This window comes from Haliotis asinina, chromosome 5 (assembly GCF_037392515.1).
Source record: "Haliotis asinina isolate JCU_RB_2024 chromosome 5, JCU_Hal_asi_v2, whole genome shotgun sequence".
In the NCBI taxonomy this organism is placed as follows: Eukaryota; Metazoa; Mollusca; class Gastropoda; order Lepetellida; family Haliotidae; genus Haliotis; species Haliotis asinina.
This window is the reverse complement of record NC_090284.1, coordinates 6,927,163-6,950,965: the sequence shown is the minus strand read 5'-3', so window position 1 is coordinate 6,950,965 and position 23,803 is coordinate 6,927,163. Positions and strand designations below refer to the sequence as shown.

The window sequence follows — 23,803 nt, the reverse complement described above, 5'->3', positions numbered from 1 at the left end:
TCGACAGACAAGCAAGATACAGTGTCTGAAAACGCGACACATTTTCCTCAAATAGATTTAGAAATAGCATTATCTATTGATAAGATTATCCAACACTCAGTCTCTTATGTGGTAAGCATAGTATTCATATATTCCACGCAAACCCATTTTATCAAACCGTATACACTGGTATCTGAACAAGTTATTAGTATGTTGAAGAGACGGGTGGACTATCCCTGTAGACATAATATAGGTATATAGGGACGCTGTGAGATTAAAGCAAACATCTTAAACAGGCTGAGGCTGGAATTGATACCAAAGACCAGAAGATCCTTGGATCTGTAAGGGACTCAACTGTACTGCTTGTTAGACCACTTGCTACAGCTGTACGATTATGTGGAGAGTTCTAAACAAAGATTGGACAATGGCAAAAGATCATCCTATCTACTGTTAGTAACATTCCAGTAGAGATAACGGCTTACCTATTGTCTGTGCAGGAAATATTCAACCCCCATAGCAAAACTATCTTAGTTTCCGTTTTTGCGGAAACCTAATGGATACTGGGTAATGTAGGTTTCCGCTAGGTGTCAGCAAATGGAGTTTCCGCAAAGTTTACAATACTGAAACTAACGAGTCTTGGTTTCCGTTATGTTTCTACGACTGAAACTGTTTTTAGGAGTTCCCACGTGGCTTCAGTTCGCTGAAACATTCATTGTAAGAATAACTTAGTTACTGCTGCTGCGGAAACCTATTGGAAACTGGGTAATGTAAGTTTCCGCTAGGTTTCTGTACCCGGAAACTGACACACACACACACACACCCCCCCCCCCACACACACACACACACACAGACACACACACACCCGTACATGACCCGACAAGCTTAGCTTGGTGCTGTTCCATTGGGGACTCTATTTACGTACTGTTACATCTGCAAAATAGTTTCATAGTTTCTAAAGACAATAATCCTGGACTTCAATGTATCGTCACAAACAGCGTCGAACCCGGAACGTGAGCAAAACGAGCCAACAGGGAGGCAGCGGAATAGCAAAACAAGTCTTGATCATTTGATAGGAAATGATTCAGACAATATGTCACACCAGTGAGCACTTGACCCTCTGACTATATAAACCTCGTGAGTTTTAATCTGACATATTTATAACGGTCGTAAATGTTACAATTTACAGTCGCGTCTTAGCATGTACAACGTCTTGATCAGCTCAACTAACTTCACTCCTGACAACAGATTAGCCACTGTTTTAAACTGTAATGCAACGGATCTCTCAGATTACCAAATTTAACTCTGCAGATTGCCATGTTATGTACAACGATAAGACAATACGTACTGGAGTCAAATGGCAGATTCCAGATACACATGTGGTTGTACACGCTTTCGTCACTATGGTCAACGCTCTACCACAGCTGGTGGACGTGGAGAGACTGGAATCTAGGGCACTAACAGCTCCCGTTCATATTGCACCCAGGTGTGTATAGGGAACACGATTTCATTGTGTACATTCATGAACGGATAGCTGTAATGAAGATAAAATGGGGTTCAGTCTATCAAGCATTATGTAAAGAGAACATAGAGACCATCTTGGCTTCTGTTGGTTAAGTCATCTGGAGCTAGAAATAGCGTCTTGACCTTTCAGACAATGGTGATAAGAGAAATTAATATCAACAAGTGTCTGGGATATTGTGACATTCCAAACTCCGAACACTGATTCCGGTTTCCGATAACCGGAAGCAGATTATCGATTGTGCATTGCGAACCAGTAAGCAACGAACGTCAACAAAGATAAAGTAGAAGGTAAGGGGATTTTTATATCTTGTTTATCTTATGTTTTGTTGTTCTGCAAAGTTTAAGGGTGATTACAATGAGAGACTCAGTGTGATCCACAAAAGCATAATGCGATATTTATTGTTTCAAATATTTCTTCACGCTGTTTCATCTATACTGTACCAAAACATTTACATCTACAAAATTAGAATTATATTAAATAAACCATGTAACGATGCATCATAAATTCAAGATATACACTCAGAGCAATATGTTAGACAACCATGTTAGTAGGTCAAATGTACAATGACTTGCTAATGGTTTACTGATGTACCGTGGAAAATCACAACATAAGATGACATGCGACATCACGACTTCCAGACTTTACTAGTAAAGGCTCTGTGACAACCTAAATACCTGCACACTGCCAACACATACACGTAATGTCCGAGCGTACCTTCCGTAGCACGTGTCCATACCTGTGTAACAGTGTGTATTGATCATCTTGGTTAACCTCGTAGGTCTCAATAAGACGAACACCCTTGAACTCGGCACAGGTAACTATTTAAATAGGGAGAACATATCGGTCATTCATTTTATGCATTCGCGTGCTGTTGTATCAAGGTGGTAACGTTTTGCAAGGAACGAAATACCATGTTGATCGCGGATGTTTCGATTGGTTGGTTGTTTGTTGTTTAGAGCCGTACTTAGCAGTGTTAGAGCTAAATGTAAATAATCGACGTTGGACCATACAATCTTGTGATCAGAAGCATGAACCTACGCATTTGGGCTATGATGACATGGGACAACGCGATCCCATTAGTCGCCTCTTACGACAAGCATGGGTTGCTGAATATCAGTGCTACCCTACATCTTCACACTTCCGTTGATGCTTGGAACAATGTGCCCCAGGTGACCTCCCCATTTGGTTGCATCACCTGCGCGTGAATGTTTTAACACAATGAGGCGGGATAAAGATTTTCTTAGTATTATCTCACGAGGCGGACACGATGCGAAAACTTTAAAAGATCAGTAGTTTGGAATGATGTAGACGCTCCCCTGAAGAGCTCATTGTAATATTGTGTTTTTTCAAGCAATGGAAATAACAATTTTCGTTGATTCGATAACATATACAAATGTTGGGTATCATCAGAACCTTCATTGTGTGCCTCCCGTTTCATAACGACAAAGCGTCATTTCATAGATGTCTGTTCGACACGTTACACGGACCTCTTTCTCTCCCTCCTCTCCCCCCTCCCCCCATCTCTTTCTCTCTCTCCTCTCTCTCAGCCTCCCTGTATCTCTCTCCTGTGGTCTCTAGACGTAGTAGTTACAATTCTCGTTGTTCAGTTCTCGTTGCCGTTCTCGGATGCCTGTCCGTAAGCTTCTTTAGTTTTCTGACAACTTTGCATGAAATTAGATCTTTCAACATATACACATGATACACAAAAACCCCACACAATAAAAGCTTTGATATATCAGTTTTCGCGAAAGCCATGGTAGGTGTATATACAATGAGAATATCATGTCAATGTTAACAATAAACGTATCACGATTGGCTTGTTTTTGCAATGGATACAATGTAGAATTATCGTTAACAATGTGGTATAGACTAGGATTATTCTTCCTCCGAATGGGAATTCTAGATTATAACTATATGACCTGATGCTTAGCCAAATGTTTAGTTTGTATCATGTGAGTTGCCGATTATCATAAAGGTTTGGAGGACAAAAAGAACGGAGATCTATATCAACCATCCTTTTAGCAGCTGGCATTGAGCGACACAGTTCTCGAGTAAGGAATCTCTTGTGACCCAGTAAATTAAGTGGATAGGTGAGTAACTGTTTTAGCGCCATTGTTTTCACTGATGTGATCATAAACCGGCAACTAAAGAATTCCATGTCATGCATCATGGCATGTTTGTTTACCGGACATGGTCTGTCGTGCACAGCGGAAACATGTGCGGCACCCACTGTCACCTTACACTGCGCATGACGAAAACAGAATAGCAATGAGAGGAAAACTCTAACTCAAAACCTATTCCCCTTGCCCCTTCCAATTTATTCAAAATTTATGCTACTGTTGATCTGCATTTTCCAAAGGCGGGTAACTCCCATATACTATTATCAATGTATGTCCGTTACCAGGAAATTTACAGCGAGAGTGTTGATCTACAGTTTGATACAAGGTAAACGAACGTTGTCTCTATTATTTACGCTACCGAAGACTAGCTGAACCTTTTTGCGATGCATGAATATTTCAGATCAGCTCCCAAAACAAACAAAAAATGAAACCAAAAACAAGCAGCACAGAGCTGAAGCAAGAAGTAAACAATAAATATGCTACTCTCTTGTAAACATTATGTTATATCATCAAACAACGTATGAAAATACTTATCAATGTAAATCACTGACATATACAGTCGCCTGTTACGACACACATATGTATTTGGGAGGTGATGTTTTTACCCTGAGCCTCTACCTGTCCTAGTCTTTTAACACTGCACGAAAGAAAAGTGTTACACAAATGTGTACATGCGAACAGGTGAACTTGTAACCGGAGGCTTATATGACGCTGGAAATGGGCGCATCATGCCTTTCACGTGTCATGAAACGTAACAGCGTTTAAGAGTATGACGTACACTGATCTACAAAAGCAAATACACAACTAATGATTTCCAAAAACAACGTCATCATTTTCAAAAGTGTTCTGATGGTGACAGTCTCAAAAATCGCACGTGCATGTTATGCACTAACAACATAAACACATGTATGCCTTTTACACATTTTGTATTTTATAGAATGTCGTATCTGTCTATATTCAGTAGGGCGTTGATGTAGCGTTAGCTAGTCAAACCGAAGACCCAGGTTCGATTCTCCACATGGGTACAACGTGGACGCCTATTTCTGGTGTCCACCTGGCGTGGTATTGCAGGAATATTACTAAAAGCTGACTGAAACCACACTCACTCACTCTATTCAATATCTTATGGACCCGCAAAAACAAATATAATATGGTGTGGTGTTATGTAATGTGATGTGATAGATTTGAGTGGACGAGTGAGTATAGGTTTGTGCCGTTTTTACAAATATCACAGCAATATCATGGTTGGGAACTCCAGTAAAGGGCTTCACAAATTGTACCCATCTGGGGTGATGTATTTGAAGGTAGTGGGAATATTTATATGATTACTTTTAATCGTAAGGGTGTTATTTCCATTCCAAATGGAGATTTAGCTATCACTATTGGCGCAATACAAACATCACTTTGATATTACAAACAGTATAATTTAGTTAATTTAGTTAAGTTTAGTTAAACAAACATAAAACAGAATGGTGGAAGCTCATTGAACGTTCGTTGAAATATCCCCGATTTGAGAAGTATTCCCGTAGTAAAAACATTTTTACCATTCTTTATCAGTAGATAGTAAAATGGCAGAATTTGGTTTGGGATCTCATTTCTGTGATTCCTAGCTTCATATATCTTAATATACAGTTATATATTATATAATTTGTGGTGGTAATGCCATGGCAACAGCCCGACAATACTACAAATATACGTTTGGTATAATTGCGGGCGTTAAAAAAACCCCATAAATTAAAATAACCAAAAAAAACAAACAAAAAAAAACAAAAAAAAACCAAACAACAAAAACGTTGCCAATGCCATACATTTTATAGCTATTGATTAAAGGAGGTAGAATAGACCAGTGTCCCCCGTCGTTTGTTTAAATATGTGAAGATATAGAACAAATTATAAATGCCATATACCTCAATATATCAGAGATTGTGTTTCAGTACATGGACATAATATACATAAATAACCTGCAAAATAAAACACCCGTTTAAATCCGTTTTTCTGAGCAAAATCTGAAAAAGACATCTCGGTAGTAGAAGACGCTATTTGAAAAACACAAAATGCGTTAAAATTCTAGTTGTGCTGGACGCACCATGCTGTAAGCCTGTGTACGTGGATACCATGAACAACCTCAATGTAAAGGTTAACATATCAATGCATTACACTCAGAAAGAGCATTATCTATTCATGACATTATCCAACATGCAGCCTCGAATGTGGTTAGCATAGTATTGAATTTCATACATTCCACGCAAAACCATTTTGTCGAACAGTATACATTGGTATGTGGACAGCTTATTAGTATGTTGAAAAGACGTACGGAGTGTCCCTGTAGACATAATGTAGGTATATTCGGAGGCTGTGAGTTTAAACAGGCTAAATCTGGAAATGGTACCGACGGCCATGAGAAGCTTGGAATGGTAAGGGACGCTACTGTACTGTTTGTTAGACTACTTACCACAGTTGTTACAATATATGTTGAGAGTTCTAAACAAAGACTGGACGATGACAAAACATCATCTTATCTACTGTTAGTAACATTGTCGCAGACATTACAGGTTACTTATTGCTTGTGCCGAAACTCCAAATTCTGGATTTCGGTGCACCTTCACAAAGAGCGTCGAACCAGGGACACGAGCAAAACGAGCCCACAGGGATGCATGGGGATGGCAAAACTCGTCTTGATCATTTGATAGTAAGGTACTAAACAATTCAGAGCTGAACTCCAGCGAGCACTTCACCCACTGTCTATATAAACCTGTGACACGTTTTTATAACGGCCGTAAATCCAACATTTTACAGGCTCACACTAGCGACACAACATCTAGATCAACTTCACTCCTGACAATAGATTAGCCACTGATTCAAACTGTAATGTAACGGATCAGTCGGATTGCCAGGTTTAGCTCTGCAGATTGCCATGTTATGTACAACAAAAAGACAACGCGTGCTTGTACAGGAGTCAAATGGCAGATTCCAGATACACATGTGGTTGTACACGCTTTCGTCACTATGGTCAACGCTCTACCACAGCTGGTGGACGTGGAGAGACTGGAATCTAGGGCACTAACAGCTCCCGTTCATATTGCACCCAGGTGTGTATAGGGAACACGATTTCATTGTGTACATTCATGAACGGATAGCTGTAATGAAGATAAAATGGGGTTCAGTCTATCAAGCATTATGTCGATCACTTAAAGAGGACTTAGACAGAGACCATCTTGGCTTCTGTTGGTTATGAAACGTCGTATGGAACTCGAAATAACGTCTTGAGCTTCCAGAATACCGTGGTAAGTGACATTTCGAGATTTAATAGCAACAAGTGTCTGGGATATCGACATTCTAAACTCCGAACACTGATTCCGGTTTCCGATAACCGGAAGCAGATTATCAAATGTTTACAGAGAATCAGAAAGCAACGATCACAACACCACAGATACTGCAGAAGGTAAGGGGATTTTTATATCTTGTCTTATCGTATGTTTTATAGGATAATGCTAATTAGAAAGTTTGTAAATATATATATATAAACAAAACGTCATGTTCACAAGCAATTGTCATCTACCTTCATACATGTATACTCATGAAATCTTGCAAATTTTATGGGTGATTACAACGAGAGTGTGATCCAAAGAAGTATACAAAATTTATTATTTCAAATATTTCTTCATGCTTTGAATACAGGAAACCCTGGGTTATCTATACTGTACCAAAACATTTACATCTAAAATTAGATTTATATTAAATAAACCGTGTAACGATGCATCATAAATTCAAGATATGTTAATCAACCACGTTAGTAGGTCCAGATATACAATGCCTATAGGTTACTGATGGACCTTAGAAAATCTCACAACATAAGATGACATGCGACATCACGACTTCCAGACTTTACTAGTAAAGGCTCTGTGACAACCTCACTAAATAACAGCACACTGCCAACAGGTACACGCAGTGTCCGAGCGTACCTTCCGTTGCACGTGTCCATACCTGTGTAACAGTGTGTATTGATCATCTTGGTTAACCTCGTAGGTCTCAATAAGACGAACACACTTGAACTCGGCACAGGTAACTATTTAAATAGGGAGAACATATCGGTCATTCATTTTATGTATTGGCATGACGTTGTATCAAGATGGTAACGTTTTGCAAGGAATGAAATACCATGTTGAACGTGGATGTTTCGATTGGTTGGTTGGTTGTTGTTTAACGCCGCATACTAAATACCCAAGTTTGACTGAAACGTTTTGTGTTCAGTGTATGGGTATTTTCAATTCTCAATGTAAAACAGAGTTTCACTGCGCTGAAGCTACTATCATACGATCAATAGGCTACTGATTCGTGAACATGCCCTATATCTACATGCAACAGATGATAATACTTAAAAATCGTCATTTTAAATTACTAGCATAGTATAGTTCATCTCACACATCTACCTGCCACGTCTCATGAGTTATTCAGTAACCAAGTACTAATTTAAATAACTATCTATCCAAGAAGTAGAAATAGTGTCAATAAAGTATGCACACTACGAGCACACAGTAGCCTTTCTCGCTTGCAAAGATCTTTCCCTCCAGAGGTTGTAATTCATTGTTGTTTACAAAATTTAATGTGTTGTTGGACGAACTGTTAGTAATGACCTTTATGAGAGACATCGGTCAGCTTACAGAACGGGTCATAGAACAGAGCTTATCTAAGCTACTGATGACAAACTATCCCTGTACAGAGGAAATATTGCAGCTCTGATGTCTCCGGAACTGTCTGCCGCTTTCGATACTGTCAGCCATGTCAACCATAGTAATCACACCACACGTCTCAGCTCACAGTCTGGCTTAAACTCCATATCATTTAAAATAAGAAACACAAAATGCTTTACGCTTTGAAAACGATACTTTTGTCCGTTTTAATTCCAGTTATGCTGGACGCATGTGCTGCACGTTTGTACATTCCCTGCAAGACTTCGATCAGATCTGACCGAGTGTCATATTTGAAAAAGCCAGTAAACGTGCATCTACAATTCTTTACTTTAGATAAAAGCACCAGCATTTTCATATTATTTTTGCAATAAAAATCATTTCATACAAACAAAGCAGCAACAGATCCCAACAGTTACTTATCCCATCTACCCGTGAAGAACAGGGTTAGAGTTGGTCTTCAATAACCCATGCTTTTCAAAGAGGCGAGTAACGGGATCGGGTGGTCAGGCTCGCTGACATGGTTTACACATATCCCAGTAGCGTAGATCGATGCTCACGATGTCGATCACTGGATTGTCTCGTCAATTAGTTATATTCCGTTGCCATATGTGTGGGATATTGCAGACAACCCACCCCTTCTTGTAATCCATGTAATTTAGTACACCCGTGTGTCTTGATAATTGCGATGGTCATCAATGACATTTGTTATTACAGGCACAGTTAGTGAGAGAAGTACTCTGATCACCTTAAAAGGTATGCAACGTGATTCAATAACGTTTACCCTTCCTCTGTATTTAATTACCTGTTGTGAACTCCTGCCTATATTTTTCGAAGTCAGTCATGTATGTGGCTTGATTATTCTCTGGGTCTTCGGAGCAGATATAATAGTGTTTTCCAAACTAGACCGTATACATGAACCTACTTCACCGTGTATTTTCCGTATTTTTATTAACATATCCACAGACTAATGCACAATCCCTTGCATAATTTATCCATTATTAATTTGTATGCAGTTGGAACTTCTGAAACAAAAATAACGAATCTGTTTTTTCTGTGAATTTGTGAAATGACTGTAATAGATAGGAATTTTAGAGTTCCTTCAATTAAAACACGTTCAGCTGATGAACTTCTGATCTCTGTTGGAACGATGCAGTTGACTGCAGCCGATGTGGTAGTGTTCATGTGGGTGAGGTCTGTCAATATTTTTGACTGACGTATTGTTGACGTTCATCAGCTGATGGTGACTCATGCGAGGAAATTCCACGATGCGCTAACTATTGTACATTCATCATTAACTGTGCATGGCTGACAAGTAGCCCTGCGGCATAATGAAATACTGCAGGTGGTCTCTTAGTATCGAACTAGACGAGGTCACCCACAATAGTCAATACGTGATTTCAAGGTTTTCCGCACAAACAGTAATTCTGAATCTTGTAACTCGTCTGCCAACGTCTACACTAACTTCTGTGCGTGTTTTGAATTGCCGATAGTGATTAACTGTAGCCATCCTCGATATCTGCAGAGTATACGTGCACTAGACCCTGGACGCATGTACGGCTGGGCTCGATAGTTTTATTAAGATGACTAGTCTTCTTTACATGCGACCGAAGCGAGCAAAGGTTTGCTCGCTTCGCTCGCATATAAGAAGACTTGCCATATTCTCTATGCTGCGCAACCCCATTTGCGCTACGGTTTGCCTGTGAACCAAGCTTGCCAGTGTCAAAAAGGTTGCAGTGCAACTCCGATTTGAGGGAAATCCTACGGACACCTTGTCATGTCCGAAACTTTAAAACAATATATGCTGGAACTTCTTCTACCTCTTTCAAAGGTCCTCTGCATGATTTGCATTCCAGTGTTTAATCGGTTAGATTATTTGAAAAGCGAGAATGAGTTGTGATTGGTACGCCTAACTTCTTAGAGAAGACATCTGATTGGATAAAAATCCAGTCAAGAGAGGTAATACAATCGGGTCGAGCCGTAGATGCGTCCAGTGGGGAGTTATCGAAATGTATGTGATGGAGCTATCGAGGATGAAATGTAACCTGAAGTTTCAACAGCTCACAACATATGAGACTAGTTGACATTGGCGACATACCTTGTGTTGTCCATAGCAGCACTTTGGAACTACCTACAATCCATATCATGCGACCGTGACTATGCATACATTCATTATCCATTCTCACCGGTTCACAAATATGTTGGCTCCCTAAAACGATCAGGGTCAGAAATGATCTTCATCAACCTGTGTTTTTCGTCAAGGGGAAGTGATCTACCATTAGACCACAGATGTTACACACTAATGGCGACTTTTCTATCACTCTCATTATTTAATACATAGTGAAGCCAGAAAGGAGGAAGTGTTCAGGTGATGTGTGATCGGGTGGTCGTTGTCAAATGTTTGAGGCATGCCATCGTATCCGACTTGTGAAGATCAATGCTGAAAGTGTCATCACTATATGTGTATAAGATAGTACAGAAACGGATGCCTTTGAACGTTACAGTAGAAGCAAACTGATTATATATTATACTGAACAGACAAAGAAACGCAAGTTGCGAAAAATGAAATCTCAAACAAGTAAGCGTTCATGTTTTATGTCTTCTATCCTAAAATGATTACACAATGAAATTTAGAAAGTTGTCAGATGTAACATATGTAATATTTTGGATTACACTTTCTTAGTAAAGTACAAATTCTAGTACTTTTTTTATTGAGTGCCATCCGGAATTCGAAACCACACACTCAGACTTTCGACTTCCATCGCGGTGACTGAGCGTGTTACGCGGCTGACTTTGTGTGCTGGCGATTAGTAGCCTGACTCTAAGGGTGCGGGTTCGAATCCCGAATGGGAGTTATTTAAAAAAAAAACACTAGAATTTGTATTTTACTAAGAAAGTGTAATCCCAAATATGACGTATGTTCTATCCAAAAACTTGAAAAAAACAGTTGCGTTTCTTTTGCCTTTCAGTATATTATCTAGGAATATCTTTGAGTTGTCCGTAAAAGTAGGCACTTTGGTTTTGTATTTTAAAGCAATACGTTTCTGTCGTGTTGGATCTTTATCAAATATTCTTCTGTGATAAAGTTTAGATTAAATCGTCCCCTTGAACCTTCAAAGCTGTGCATGTAAATTTTAACAAAATTATCTTCAATTTGATATTTGACCATATCAATATATTTTTGCGATGCGCATATATATAATATTGTTATCTACAATTTTAAATCATAATTTGAGTATTCCAAATTTACAGTTCAGGGGAAAATCGAAATAATCCAAACCTGATTATAATAAAGCCTTATCATTCAGAAAATGCCACAACTGAAATAATCTGTTGCACCTTAAAAGTGCCCCAACACAGAAGTCGCGCACGGTAGCTAATGGCAACAGGCTTTAAATCAAAGCTAAATCATTCTAGATTGTGAAAAATCACATCCCATTCGGTCACCAGAACTGCACCAAATTTTCACCATTGGAGGATCTGACCAATATTCCACTGTCATAAATTACAATCAACAACAGGTCAATAACATCTAGCAGGTGCCTTGTTCCCGCTGTGTACCCGTTAAATAGAACAATATTCCACCCGTCTGCTGCTGACAGAGAAACCTGTACACATTAAAACAGAAAGGTAACTCTGGTTGTTTGTCGTTGTCAAATAGAAGACAAAAACATGAACGCTTACTTTTATTAGATTTCATTTTTCTAAACTTACGTTTCGTTGGCTGGAAAGTATAGTTGCTTACAAATGTTTACACCTTACTGGCAGAAATGAGTGAAAGTGGCAGGTCAAAGTTCAGTAAAGTACATTCACAATTGCACTATATAATAGCAGTCTTAAACGTAATAAAGCTAATATTCAGGGCGACAGTAGCCAAAAGTATTAAAATACAGTGACTTCCGGGCGTACTGCGCTTAATACACAGTGCTACATTCCTAACAACTAATTATTGATGAAACCCAATGCTAAAAACTCGTACCAGTAACAATACAATGCAGTAATACATAAGAGTGTTAGAAATCTGAGTAACACTGACCACAGTTACCCATACTTGTGGTAAGGGCATTCAAAGACATCCTGGACCGATGTTACTTTGCGTATTACAAGATTCAACTAATCTCCACTACATATCCCATGGTAAATGTCGACTGAGAAGGTTCTGTCGGTCGGCCTGACTCTGACGTTGCTCATGTCGTGTCACCCTACCCCGCTGGCAAACCTCCTTGCATTTTCTTTCTGAATACCTCTTTTGCATTTTCTTCACTCGGATGTTCCTGTGATATATATTTGTGTAGGCGTGTGTTTTCTAGCTGCAGTGTTGAGCAGCATTCACCTACTCACTGTATCCAGTGGAATACCACTATTGAAGCAGTGTTCTGAATTTCTTCAGTACCATGTCCCATGACGGAGGGATGGACCCCCAACCCCGAGACGCTGAGTTGTACCTCAGGGCCGGACGCAGCACCTTCCTACGTATAAAGCTCGACGTCCTTTACAACAACATCTCCATTCTCAAGCAACGATGTTCGCAGCAAACAGGTTGAAATAGTCTTCAATTTTCCATCTCGTTTCTGATTAGAAAGGTTCTGCTGTGGGCAGTGGGATAGCTTAAAGCGTTCTCTCGTCACGCTGAAACCTTGGTTCGATTCCCTATATGGGTACAATGTGTGAAACCCATGTCTTGTGTCCCCCGCCTTGACATTGCTGAAATATTGGCAATGCTAAAAGCGGCGTACATCTGAACTCACTCACTCATACTGTTCTCTTGTAGTGAGCAATCAGCATGTTCTAAAGGTGGCAGTAGATCTATTTTAGCCATTACAGGAGACAACAGGTTGATATTAGCGTGATACCTACATTTTATTGTCAGCTATTGATTTGGCGAAAGCACATTTACATAAACATGGAACTGTAAGAGTATGAACTGCGTATCCGTCGAATACGAAGCCCTTAATCAATACATGGTATAATGTTATATATCTTTACTGTCGCGTTGGATGTCGTGTAGAAGATGGCATTCTGCTATCAAAATGACAGCGAGATAAGTATAGGTGCAGTGAACGTCAAGTGAACCTCAAAATCTACAAGCCTTACAGTTTCTCCGTCTCTGTTGTTGATACGTATTATTTTATCACATTCATCTAACGTACCTCAGGTCATCTATTTCTATGTCAAAGCCCTTCTTTCCTAATAGACGTCATAGCAGTGGTGAAGGCCAACGCCTACGGTCATGGCAGTGTGGAGATATCCAGGTACCTCGAGTCCCGGGGGGTCGGGCACTTCGCCGTCGCTACCCCAGAGGAAGGCGCTCAGCTCAGGCAGGCAGGAATACAAGGACACATACTGGTTTTAGGTATAGTCGTTCTAGTTACATGATAGCTCGTTCTTTGCAAAGATTATGTAAACTCTCACTGTTCATCACAAAGCCAGTCTTCTTTTCCTTAAGGTCAATCGGCGTGAGTTGGTCTGTACGTAACTGCTCATCATCACTTTTAGAGAGATAATGTCAAGACCCTTTATTTCGATCCCATATTAGCATTGATTATAGCCCGTGGGATGCTCCCATTACGTACGAGGTCGTTTGAGTGATGTAAGTGGGACGCTTCAAAGATGAGTTTCAGGCCCGTCTTTACCCCAACAGTAGGACAATGTAACTGAATACGTCTTGAAAGCTTCGTATACCCCAACTCACATAAAGGCTGAGTACAACATTTTTAAAAATCGGATATATTCTCTTAAACATAAGGGCCCCTTTCTTTTCACAGGTAATGCCGTCGAAGATGACATAGCGACTTTGATGAAGTATGAGTTGACACCGACGGTGGCAGAACTAAAGTTCCTCCAGGCGTGGCATAAGGCCATCACCAAAGACTCCGTCTCTAACAACAGCGTCGCTAACGACATCAACAGCAGCAACAATTCAGGGGAGAGGGTGACGACAATCTCATTTTTACCGATATGATCTATGTATACAAAAATACTTACGTATTTTTTCCATGAGTAAACACTCTCCTCACGATTCGTACGGAATCTTTAATATTTCTTGTGCCAGACTAAAAGGGGTTCATTGAATGGGTTGCGTTATTTCGATATGGAAGGTGTCGGGTCTTTCTAGGTGAGGGACAGACACCAGGTGGTGCTGAAGATTGACACGGGGATGTCCAGGAACGGGTGCCAGCCACACGACGTCCCCTTCCTTACGGAAGTAGGTATGACGGTACTCTTAAATGGTAGTATACTGACGCATCAAAGAACATTCACACCTGATACCTTGTAAGTCACAATCAATAGTTCACACTAATTACATGTTTTCGTGTTTTTGTTTTTAAAGAAAAATAATTCCAAAGTGCTGAACTTTCCTTTCCGCGTGGCATCTAGCAGGCAGCTGTACACAATGCGTGTTATTTCTGAATATCAAAGCTCAGTATACTACTATCAATAGTGACGTTCACACTGCATGGGCTTAGCACATTGCCAGACAAGAGTTGAATACACAATACAAACCGTATGGTTTAATCACAGCACGTCCGACGAACACCGAACTTGTCCGAACGCTTCATAACGAAATGGTTAATCTTATATGTCACGAACCGATTTTCCTCCAGTGGTTGCTACTGTATTATGAGATGCGGTGAATTTAATTTCATTTCTGAGGGGGATAATGCATTTTTGATAACTACGTTTTCGTAAAAGCTTTAATATTCAGACCAAAACGGAAAAATTCATCTGATAATGCGTGTATGTAAATCAGTTGTCTTTCCCTGTATATTTCACGATACATGGAGACATTTCTGTTACAATTGTCTGTTCCAGTTCTGCCAGACACACGGTCTGACTATCCACAGTGTCATGACGCACTTTTCCCAGGCCTGGGACAACCCCTACTTCACCAAGCAGCAGCTGAACACCTTTATGACTCTGGTAGAACCATTCAGGTATACCATATACTTCCTAGTAGCTCTGTTAAATTACATCATATTAGAGTGGTATAATACCTTACGCTCTCTGGCCACTCATATTAGCTACTAATCTGATGTGCACAAGAACCTCCGCGGTATAAGGAATATGTTTATACTTTTGACACTGTCATAAGACACTGTGTATTAAACATCAAAGTTATCATCCTGCTCACAGTAAACCAGGAGGTGAACTAACATTCTCTGTATTATAATCGCCCACGTAAACTGACGATCAAAAGAAAGTTGTTACAAGAAATTGAACATCCCCAAAACAAACTGAAAGACATGTTAATGGGTTATGGAAACACTGCATGCGAACACAGCATGCTTATTTCCAAAGAATCCAGGACGTGCACCCGTCAACGCACGTGCTGCGACGTTAAAACCCAAACCCGTTTTTCATGGAATCTCTATGTAGATATCACTATTAACGTCATTCGAAATGGTCAAACATTGTCACATCAATAAAAAAACATCAAAGTGATGCCACGTTTAAGCGCAGAAGAGAGACCAAGGCTGGGACGCCAAAGACCCGTATGAAACAAATCTTGGGTTGGTCTCGTCAGACAGTAACCAAGTTGCGACAGACCTCAAAGCGATAGACCACGCTTTACAAGACCCGGGCAAGACAGATATCTCTGCACGTTACACCTGCGCAATCGGTTCCTGACAGTGACGGAATCGGCAGCAACAGCACTGGGTTTCCGGATCAGCCGACACACTGTGAGGAAAACACTACGTCATGTCGGTATCAGTGCCTACCGACCCTTCCGCGAGATGGCGCTGAACGCTCAACATCACCTCGCCAGACTACAGTGGGGAGAACGCTGGCATTGTGAGATTGGCATTGTATTCACTTCCCCGATACGAGCAGATTTAATCTGTTCCATGCTGGCGGAAGAATCCGAGTTTACCGCCCTACAAACGATAGATTGGCTATCTGTGTCCAAGATGTTCATCCATTAGGAGGCGACGGTATCATGATCTTGGGTGGGACCAGAAAACACAGCTTGTTATCCGTGGCAACCTTAATGCACAACGCTAAATTGACGAAGTCCTGGGACCATTAGCTGTTCCATTTTTGCTGCAAGAACAAAGTGGAACCCTTCTTCGATAGGATAATGCTCGACCCCGCACGGCAAAGATCACTCGGCAATTCATAAACACTGTCAGCGTCTGCGGTTTGCCGTTGCCATCACGTTCACTCGACTCGTCTCACACAGTGCACCTGTGGAACCATCTTGGTAGGGAGCTAATACGACGTCCCAACCAGCCAACCAATCTTCGGGATCTGGAGAATGCCCTGTGAAATATGTGGCTAACCAGCTAACGTCATCAGATGTTTGACGGCATCTATGCGAAGGCGTTGCCAGAAAGATTCTTACCAGAGGAGATCACATGAGGAACTGATGACGCCTGTCGAGCCCCACTCACACACTTTGCTATCATATTGGACACTGATGATGCAACACGTTTTGTAAAAGTGACTTTTTGTACCCTCAGTGCTTCACAGTAACCGTAAATAATGATTGTTTTTAATGCATCACCTCCAAATTGTGCAAGAGTGATAACACACTAATGAAATATAAATATTTGTCAACATCAACATGATGCGAGTGTTTGTTTTCAATTTAGAGTTCACAAAGCTACTGACAACATTCTTTTGATCGTCAGTTTATATTATAGTATAATTGATATTGCACTTATATCGACAAGATATATTGAGTGAGCTTAGTTTTACACTGCACACAACAATATTCCACCCATATTGCACCTGTAAACAGTCCTGTGATCAACATCTTGAGCATCCATCTACGCAGTTGGGTTACTGAAGATCAGTTCTAACCAGGTTCTTCATGGGTTAAACGTATACTGACCAGATATTATTTACACGCCCTGGCCAGGAGGTTAACTCTCATACCGTATACTAGGACTGCCCTGGTATACCTTATTCATGTGGCCACTGTAAAGCACCACCAGTAGGTTTACTCACATACCGTGTATTAGGACTGCCCTGGTATACCATATTCGACGTGGTCATTGTAAAGCATCAACAGTAGGTTTTCTCACATACCGTGTATTAGGACTGCCCTGGTATACCTTATCCACGTGGCCACTGTAAAGCACCACCAGTAGGTTTACTGATATACAGTGTATTAGGACTGCCCTGGTATACCATATCCACGTGGCCACTCTTAAGCACCACCAGTAGGTTTACTCACATACCGTGTACTAGGACTGCCCTGGTATACCATATTCAACGTGGTCATTGTAAAGCACCACCAGTAGGTTTACTCACATACAGTGTATTAGGACTGCCCTGGTATACCTTATCCACTGTAAAGCACCACCAGTAGGTTTACTCACATACAGTGTTTTAGGACTGCCCTGGTATACCTTATTCATGTGGCCACTGTAAAGCACCACCAGTAGGTTTACTCACATACAGTGTATTAGGACTGCCCTGGTATACCTTATCCACGTGGCCACTCTGAAGCACCACCAGTAGGTTTACTCACATACCGTGTATTAGGACTGCCCTGGTATACCTTATTCACGTGGCCACTGTAAAGCACCACCAGTAGGTTTACTCACATACAGTGTATTAGGACTGCCCTGGTATACCTTATCCACGTGGCCACTGTAAAGCACCACCAGTAGGTTTACTCACATACCGTGTATTAGGACTGCCCTGGTATACCATATTCACGTGGTCATTTTAAAGCACCACCAGTAGGTTAACTCACATACCGTGTATTAGGACTGCCCTGGTATACCTTATCCACGTGGCCACTGTAAAGCACCACCAGTAGGTTTACTCAAATACCGTGTATTAGGACTGCCCTGGTATACCATATTCAACGTGGCCACTGTAAAGCACCACCAGTAGGTTTACTGATATACAGTGTATTAGGACTGCCCTGGTATACCATATCCACGTGGCCACTCTTAAGCACCACCAGTAGGTTTACTCACATACCGTGTACTAGGACTGCCCTGGTATACCATATTCAACGTGGTCATTGTAAAGCACCACCAGTAGGTTTACTCAAAAGCTGTGTATTAGGACTGCCCTGGTATACCTTATCCATGTGGCCACTGTAAAGCACCACCAGTAGGTTTACTCACATACCGTGTACTAGGACTGCCCTGGTACACCATATTCAACGTGGCCATTGCAAAGCATCACCAGTAGGTTTACTCACATACCGTTTATTAGGACTGCCCTGGTATGCCTTATTCAACGTGGCCATTGTAAAACATCACCAGTAGGTTTACTCACATACCGTCTATTAGGACCGCCCTGGTATACCTCACGGTGTTGTTCGCAGAGCAAGTGGCGTGAAGGTGCATGTCGCTAACTCCGCCGCCATCATCAGAGGGTTTGGGACACAGCTGGACTTCATCAGACCCGGGATCTGCATGTACGGTCTTCCTCCAGGTCAGGACCGGGCACGGGACACTATGGTCTTTGAAATCTGACTTAATATTTTATGCCATTAGTATACCATACTATAGTCACACCATCGCATACCTCCAATTACAAGTGTTCACTATTAACTTTAAGTCATGTGTTGATATTAAAGGAGAGTGGCAATCGTATCAAATGACATGTATAACAGCGGTAATGTAGTGAAAATGGTACACTAGGATACACATAATGACGGCAAGAGAGGGTGAAACTGCTTCATAAGGTTGTTTTGTATTCGGTAGTAAGAACAATACAAATATATTCATCCTGTTTCGTCTTTGTGATTGCAGATCCCAGCCAGGACACTGCCGAGTTGGTGGAGTCCCTGGGACTGAGACCCGTTCTCTCGTGGCAAGCTCGCCCCACCCTCATCAAACAACTACCTCAGGGCAGGGTTGTGGGATATGACAACACCTACACGTAAGAAGAACAGAACATAGTGGTATTAACTGTTCACGCTGACTCTCGTGATAGAATGGTACATCAGGATACATAAGCAGCAGTGTGTTCTATGGCTAATTACGGAAGTCGTCACGGAGGGCATGCTGATTGTTTTTAAATCAGCCTGTGAATCATGAATTAATCATGATATATCTTAATCAAGTAATGTTCCCTGACGAGGAGTTCAGAGGGTCTCGGGATAATAGACACTGGAACAGTGAGGCGTTCAGAGGAGATTGTAACATGAATCTCAGGATAATGTTGAAACATTGAGGAGTTCAGAGGACATGAATTTTAACCTAATATATAATAGAACAGGGAGGACAGGTTATTATGAGGTGATGATAATCAAATCTTACGAATACACATGACAGTATATTCTTCTTGCTTCCAGGACTCGGAGTACTGAGACCATTGCAACCTTCAGTTTGGGCTATGCAGATGGATACAACCGGCTGTTGTCGGACAGGGGTGTGGTGTCTGTGGATGAAGGTGAGGCCGTGACGAATGAATATGGATCATCAGATGTTGGCTGAATGGCTAACCGATGACTTTAAGAAAGTGTTCAGGGTCGCAAGAAAATGCATTAATATGTTTGCTAGTCTGACGTTACCGCAGGAAAATGTGAAAGCCCCTCACATAGCTTTTGCTTCATCAGATATTTACTAAAATGTTGCATTCTATTTTGACGTTTTGGTTCCGTGCAGTGTTACCCATAAGTCACTCATTATTTCAGATGGTCTGCAACTTCCGGTTGTTGGGAGAGTGTCCATGGACGCCATCACTGTCCTCTTGGATAAACCAAGGTCTTCGTCCACGACGTTCAACATCATCACCGATGACTTTGCCTCCCCCAACAGCGTGACAAAGATGGCTGCTACTCTTGGCACAATCCCTTACGAGGTGACGACAAGTCTAGCTTCCAGACTACCTCGTGTGTTTGTGTCTGGTGGACATTTTGTAGCTATTACGAAATCCTTGATGAAAGACGGGAGGTTGTAGTGGACTGTTGGACTAGTGGATCGCGGAGGAATGTTGTCGGAGGAGGAATGACCATCGTCTACGCGTTGCGGCAAGGGTGTCTTGTATAGAGTTAAGTCCCTTCAGGACACGAGTAGTCCGTTGAAACTGGATTGGGTATACCCTTTGTTACAAACATTGCCCATGGGGGGCACAATGCACAGGTATGTCCTTTATAGGGAACAAGCTTGTGGAGTTTGCTCAAATGAATGCGCTATTGTTTCGTAATTGAAATACTGTGTTTTTGAACGTGAGTCATATGACGTTAATACTTGCCTGGGGCAATATTAGCTCGCTACAAAGTCATCGAACCCATATTCATGTTACCCAGTCTCACATATACGTATGGTAACATAACAGGTAAGTTAGACATATAAAGCCTTTTGTGGCAAATATATTTGTCAGGCACTTTTCATAATGCTTTCAAACACCCAGTGTTGGTCATTTCTTCAACCTAGGTGATGCATTATGTTTCACATTATTATTACTGTTCATTATGCAGAGGACACAAGCTACTCAGGGCAGAGGTATATTACAATACTTAGGGCATATTTCTCTGGGGTTTTTTATACTTAGGCTATAATAATATACATGTATTTCGAAAATGTATCTATTTAGAAAAATCAAGCTCCTTACAATACAAATGAGAGGTCATTATTCAGATAACGTGATCACAAACACGAGATATGTACTATCATTCACGTAGCACGAGTTCGGGATAATGGCTGTGAAGCTGTCGCTATCATTTAGTGAAGCGTTAACTGATGGATGTAATCCAGCATCACGGCCATGGGGACAGCACGAGTTCAATGTGAAGGCACGTCCTGTTTCAAAAACTATGATGCATTCAGAAAGATCATTGGGAAACCTTCCCTGATAGGTTGAAAACTGTCCTGTGAAGCCGTCCACACATAAAACACAGCAGACCCTCCCTTTACCTGTCCTTGGACATGAAACGTTACTATTCAGTGAGAGTTTCTCACAAATTCGATTCCCTTACTAAAACACTGAAATGAAATCGCAGTTATTTTTGGGCATATTTCTCTGGTTTGCAACATGGTGTTTATGACGCATATACCTCACATCAGAACGTTGGCCATGTTTTGTTTTGCTTTTGTTTAGTAACTCATGTCAGACAGCAAGGACGAGAGTGATTTCTCAGTCCTAATGATATCATAGCTTTCGCATGTGACGAAAGGCGCAGACAACTAAATACACCCGCTGTTGGACATTTTCAGTCCGATTGTTAATTCATTTTCTACTGCATAAAATGTATGACATTGTATTACCCACGAAGACGAAAATATCAGGTTTCATATTTATAACACGATGCCCTAGGGCAAAATATCATTTTGGCATGGTGACGTGATGTCGTAAACAATGTTATGACGTCATGTTTCTCCTATGACGTTGCGTTCTAGCCGATGTTAGAAAGTGGGTTTGGGTTTATTTCCCTCAAATTGACAGTACTAAACTGAATATTATATTCAGGGGCGGACAGAGCTTTTTGAGAAGTGTGTGTATGGGGAGGGAGTCTCTCTCTCTCTCTCCCCCCCCCTCTCTCTCTCTCTCTCTCTCTCTCTCTCTCACACACACACACACACACACAAACAAACAAACACAAACACCACAAACACAAACACACCCTCTGGATCCGCCTATGATGTTCATGCCCACATCATACTACGTTTATAACACTCGTACCTAAATATCGATATATCCCCTGCTCACGCTCGGGAAATACATTTAGGCAACATTTAGGCACTCGTGTCGCAAACACAGTATGGCACGGGCACTCATATAGTATCCTAGTATTGCATGGTTTATTATAAATGGAAATATCAAATTAAAAAGAACGTTTCGTAAGCTGTTGTCATGTGTTTTTTTGTGTAAGAAATAAGTGGTAGCATGAATAGTGTTGGCACCGATCTGTACAACTGGGCAGAGAGAGATGGTTTTATTCTTGTCCCACTTGTTTATACAACCAATCGCTAAGCGAGTTATGGGACACACTACTGCATAAAATAATAAGACAATACAACGGTGATATAAGTCAACCAAATCGGCGAGCCTGACCCCCCGATCCCATAAGTCGTCTTTTACGACAATCATGGATTGGTGAAGACCAACCCGTATCTTCAGATGTCTAATAGGGAGATGCCCATTGCTATAGCACATTTCCACGATAAGGGCTTGGTCAGAGGCAATACTGGCTTATGTTTGTTAAATCTAACTAGTGTCGTATAGAGTCCACAATAGAATTGCCCTACCAGAAAGCAGTGACTGGAATCATTTCGGCAGCAAATGTCACTGAAAATGAGACATTTCAAACTGATTCCGGTTTGCGGTTTCTGTAAACCGGATATCCGAATATTCCAGAACTGGAAACCGGTTGGCGACATTGGACCTTCCATAACTGAACAGGTCCGCCGTAAACGTCTCAACAGCGTTAGAAAGTCAGACGACCATTATTTATTAATATTTATTATACGCTGTGTATTCTAAAACTACTTAATTGATAGAAATTGGCGATGTATTTTGATGGTTTGATGGACTCACGTTATCGACGAACTGCATTAAATTGGTATCAGGTTGTAGTGAGTGAGTTGATATGGTTTTACGCTGCTTTTAGCAATATTCAAGCATTATCATGCCGGGGGACACCAGAAATAGGCTTCTTACATGGTACTTATGTGGGGAATTGAACCCGGGCCTTCTAGCGTTAGGAGCTAAGGCTTTAACCACCAGGCTACCCAAACGCCTCTTATATCAGTTTATATATGGTTTTGATATGAAACAAATTTACAAGTATTTGAGTGAGTGAGTGAGTGAGTGAGTGACTTTAGCAATATTTCAGCACTATTCAAGCAATCTCACGATGAGGTACACCAGAAATGGACACTGGTATTTGATGTGACTAAAACCACTTAACGCGTGTATACATTCTCCAACATTCTTTACAATCTCTGTATCATTATTGTTATATTTACAACCAGTGGTCCATAAACCACGTGACCATGTTACCATCATTATATCGATAATTCAGTGGCCGTCACCGACCCCGACACCCGACCCCGACACCGACACCGACACCCGACACCCGACACCGACACCCGACACCAGACACCAGACACCCGACACCCCTATAATTTCAGTGAATTCATAAGTAACTTCCCAAGTTTCAATTAATACATCTACGTATTTTAATGAATAGATTAAAACTCTCCAGAAATATGATTCGCTTTACACGAAAATAACATGCTAGGACCGTAGTGTTGCTATGCTGATTAATACACATACTACTGCACATATCCAGGTGTGAACTGATGAATAGAGTGGACCAAATTCTACACATCAGCGTTAAGATCAGCAAGATCTGGACGATTATTAAAATACTCCACAGAAAAAGTGAAGCATGAGAAAAAAACTACATTCAGAATGAGGTTCCTGAAGTTGGTATTCATGTATGAGACAAAATATTATGGATGCTAACTTCTTCTTTATTGTAATTATATATTATTTTCACCGGAGGGAGAGACAAGAAAAGGCTCAGAAACGATGTGCATACAATACAGAAGAAGTTTACTTCAGTAACATGTGGT

At 41.0% G+C, this 23,803-nt stretch overlaps 1 protein-coding gene across 1 annotated transcript; it reads left to right on the top strand.

Moving 5' to 3' along the window:
* The first annotated feature begins 1,726 nt into the window (after positions 1–1,726).
* Positions 1,727–22,067, top strand: LOC137284674 (alanine racemase-like). The gene is made up of 10 exons (XM_067816581.1): positions 1,727–1,788; positions 12,700–12,848; positions 13,504–13,662; positions 14,075–14,241; positions 14,425–14,514; positions 15,123–15,244; positions 18,601–18,710; positions 19,031–19,160; positions 19,576–19,673; positions 19,918–22,067. The coding sequence occupies exons 2-10, from the start codon at positions 12,704–12,706 to the stop codon at positions 20,181–20,183; spliced, it is 1,287 nt and encodes a 428-aa protein (XP_067672682.1). The 5' UTR covers positions 1,727–1,788; positions 12,700–12,703; the 3' UTR covers positions 20,184–22,067.
* The last annotated feature ends 1,736 nt before the right edge of the window (positions 22,068–23,803 follow it).

Bases quoted from the DNA above. Each gene is read 5' to 3' on its own strand.
- LOC137284674 (XM_067816581.1), top strand. From the start codon at position 12,704: ATGTCCCATGACGGAGGGATGGACCCCCAACCCCGAGACGCTGAGTTG. The intron at 15,245-18,600 runs GTATACCATATA...TGTTGTTCGCAG, and splicing joins ACTCTGGTAGAACCATTCAG to AGCAAGTGGCGTGAAGGTGC. The intron at 18,711-19,030 runs GTCAGGACCGGG...TTGTGATTGCAG, and splicing joins CATGTACGGTCTTCCTCCAG to ATCCCAGCCAGGACACTGCC.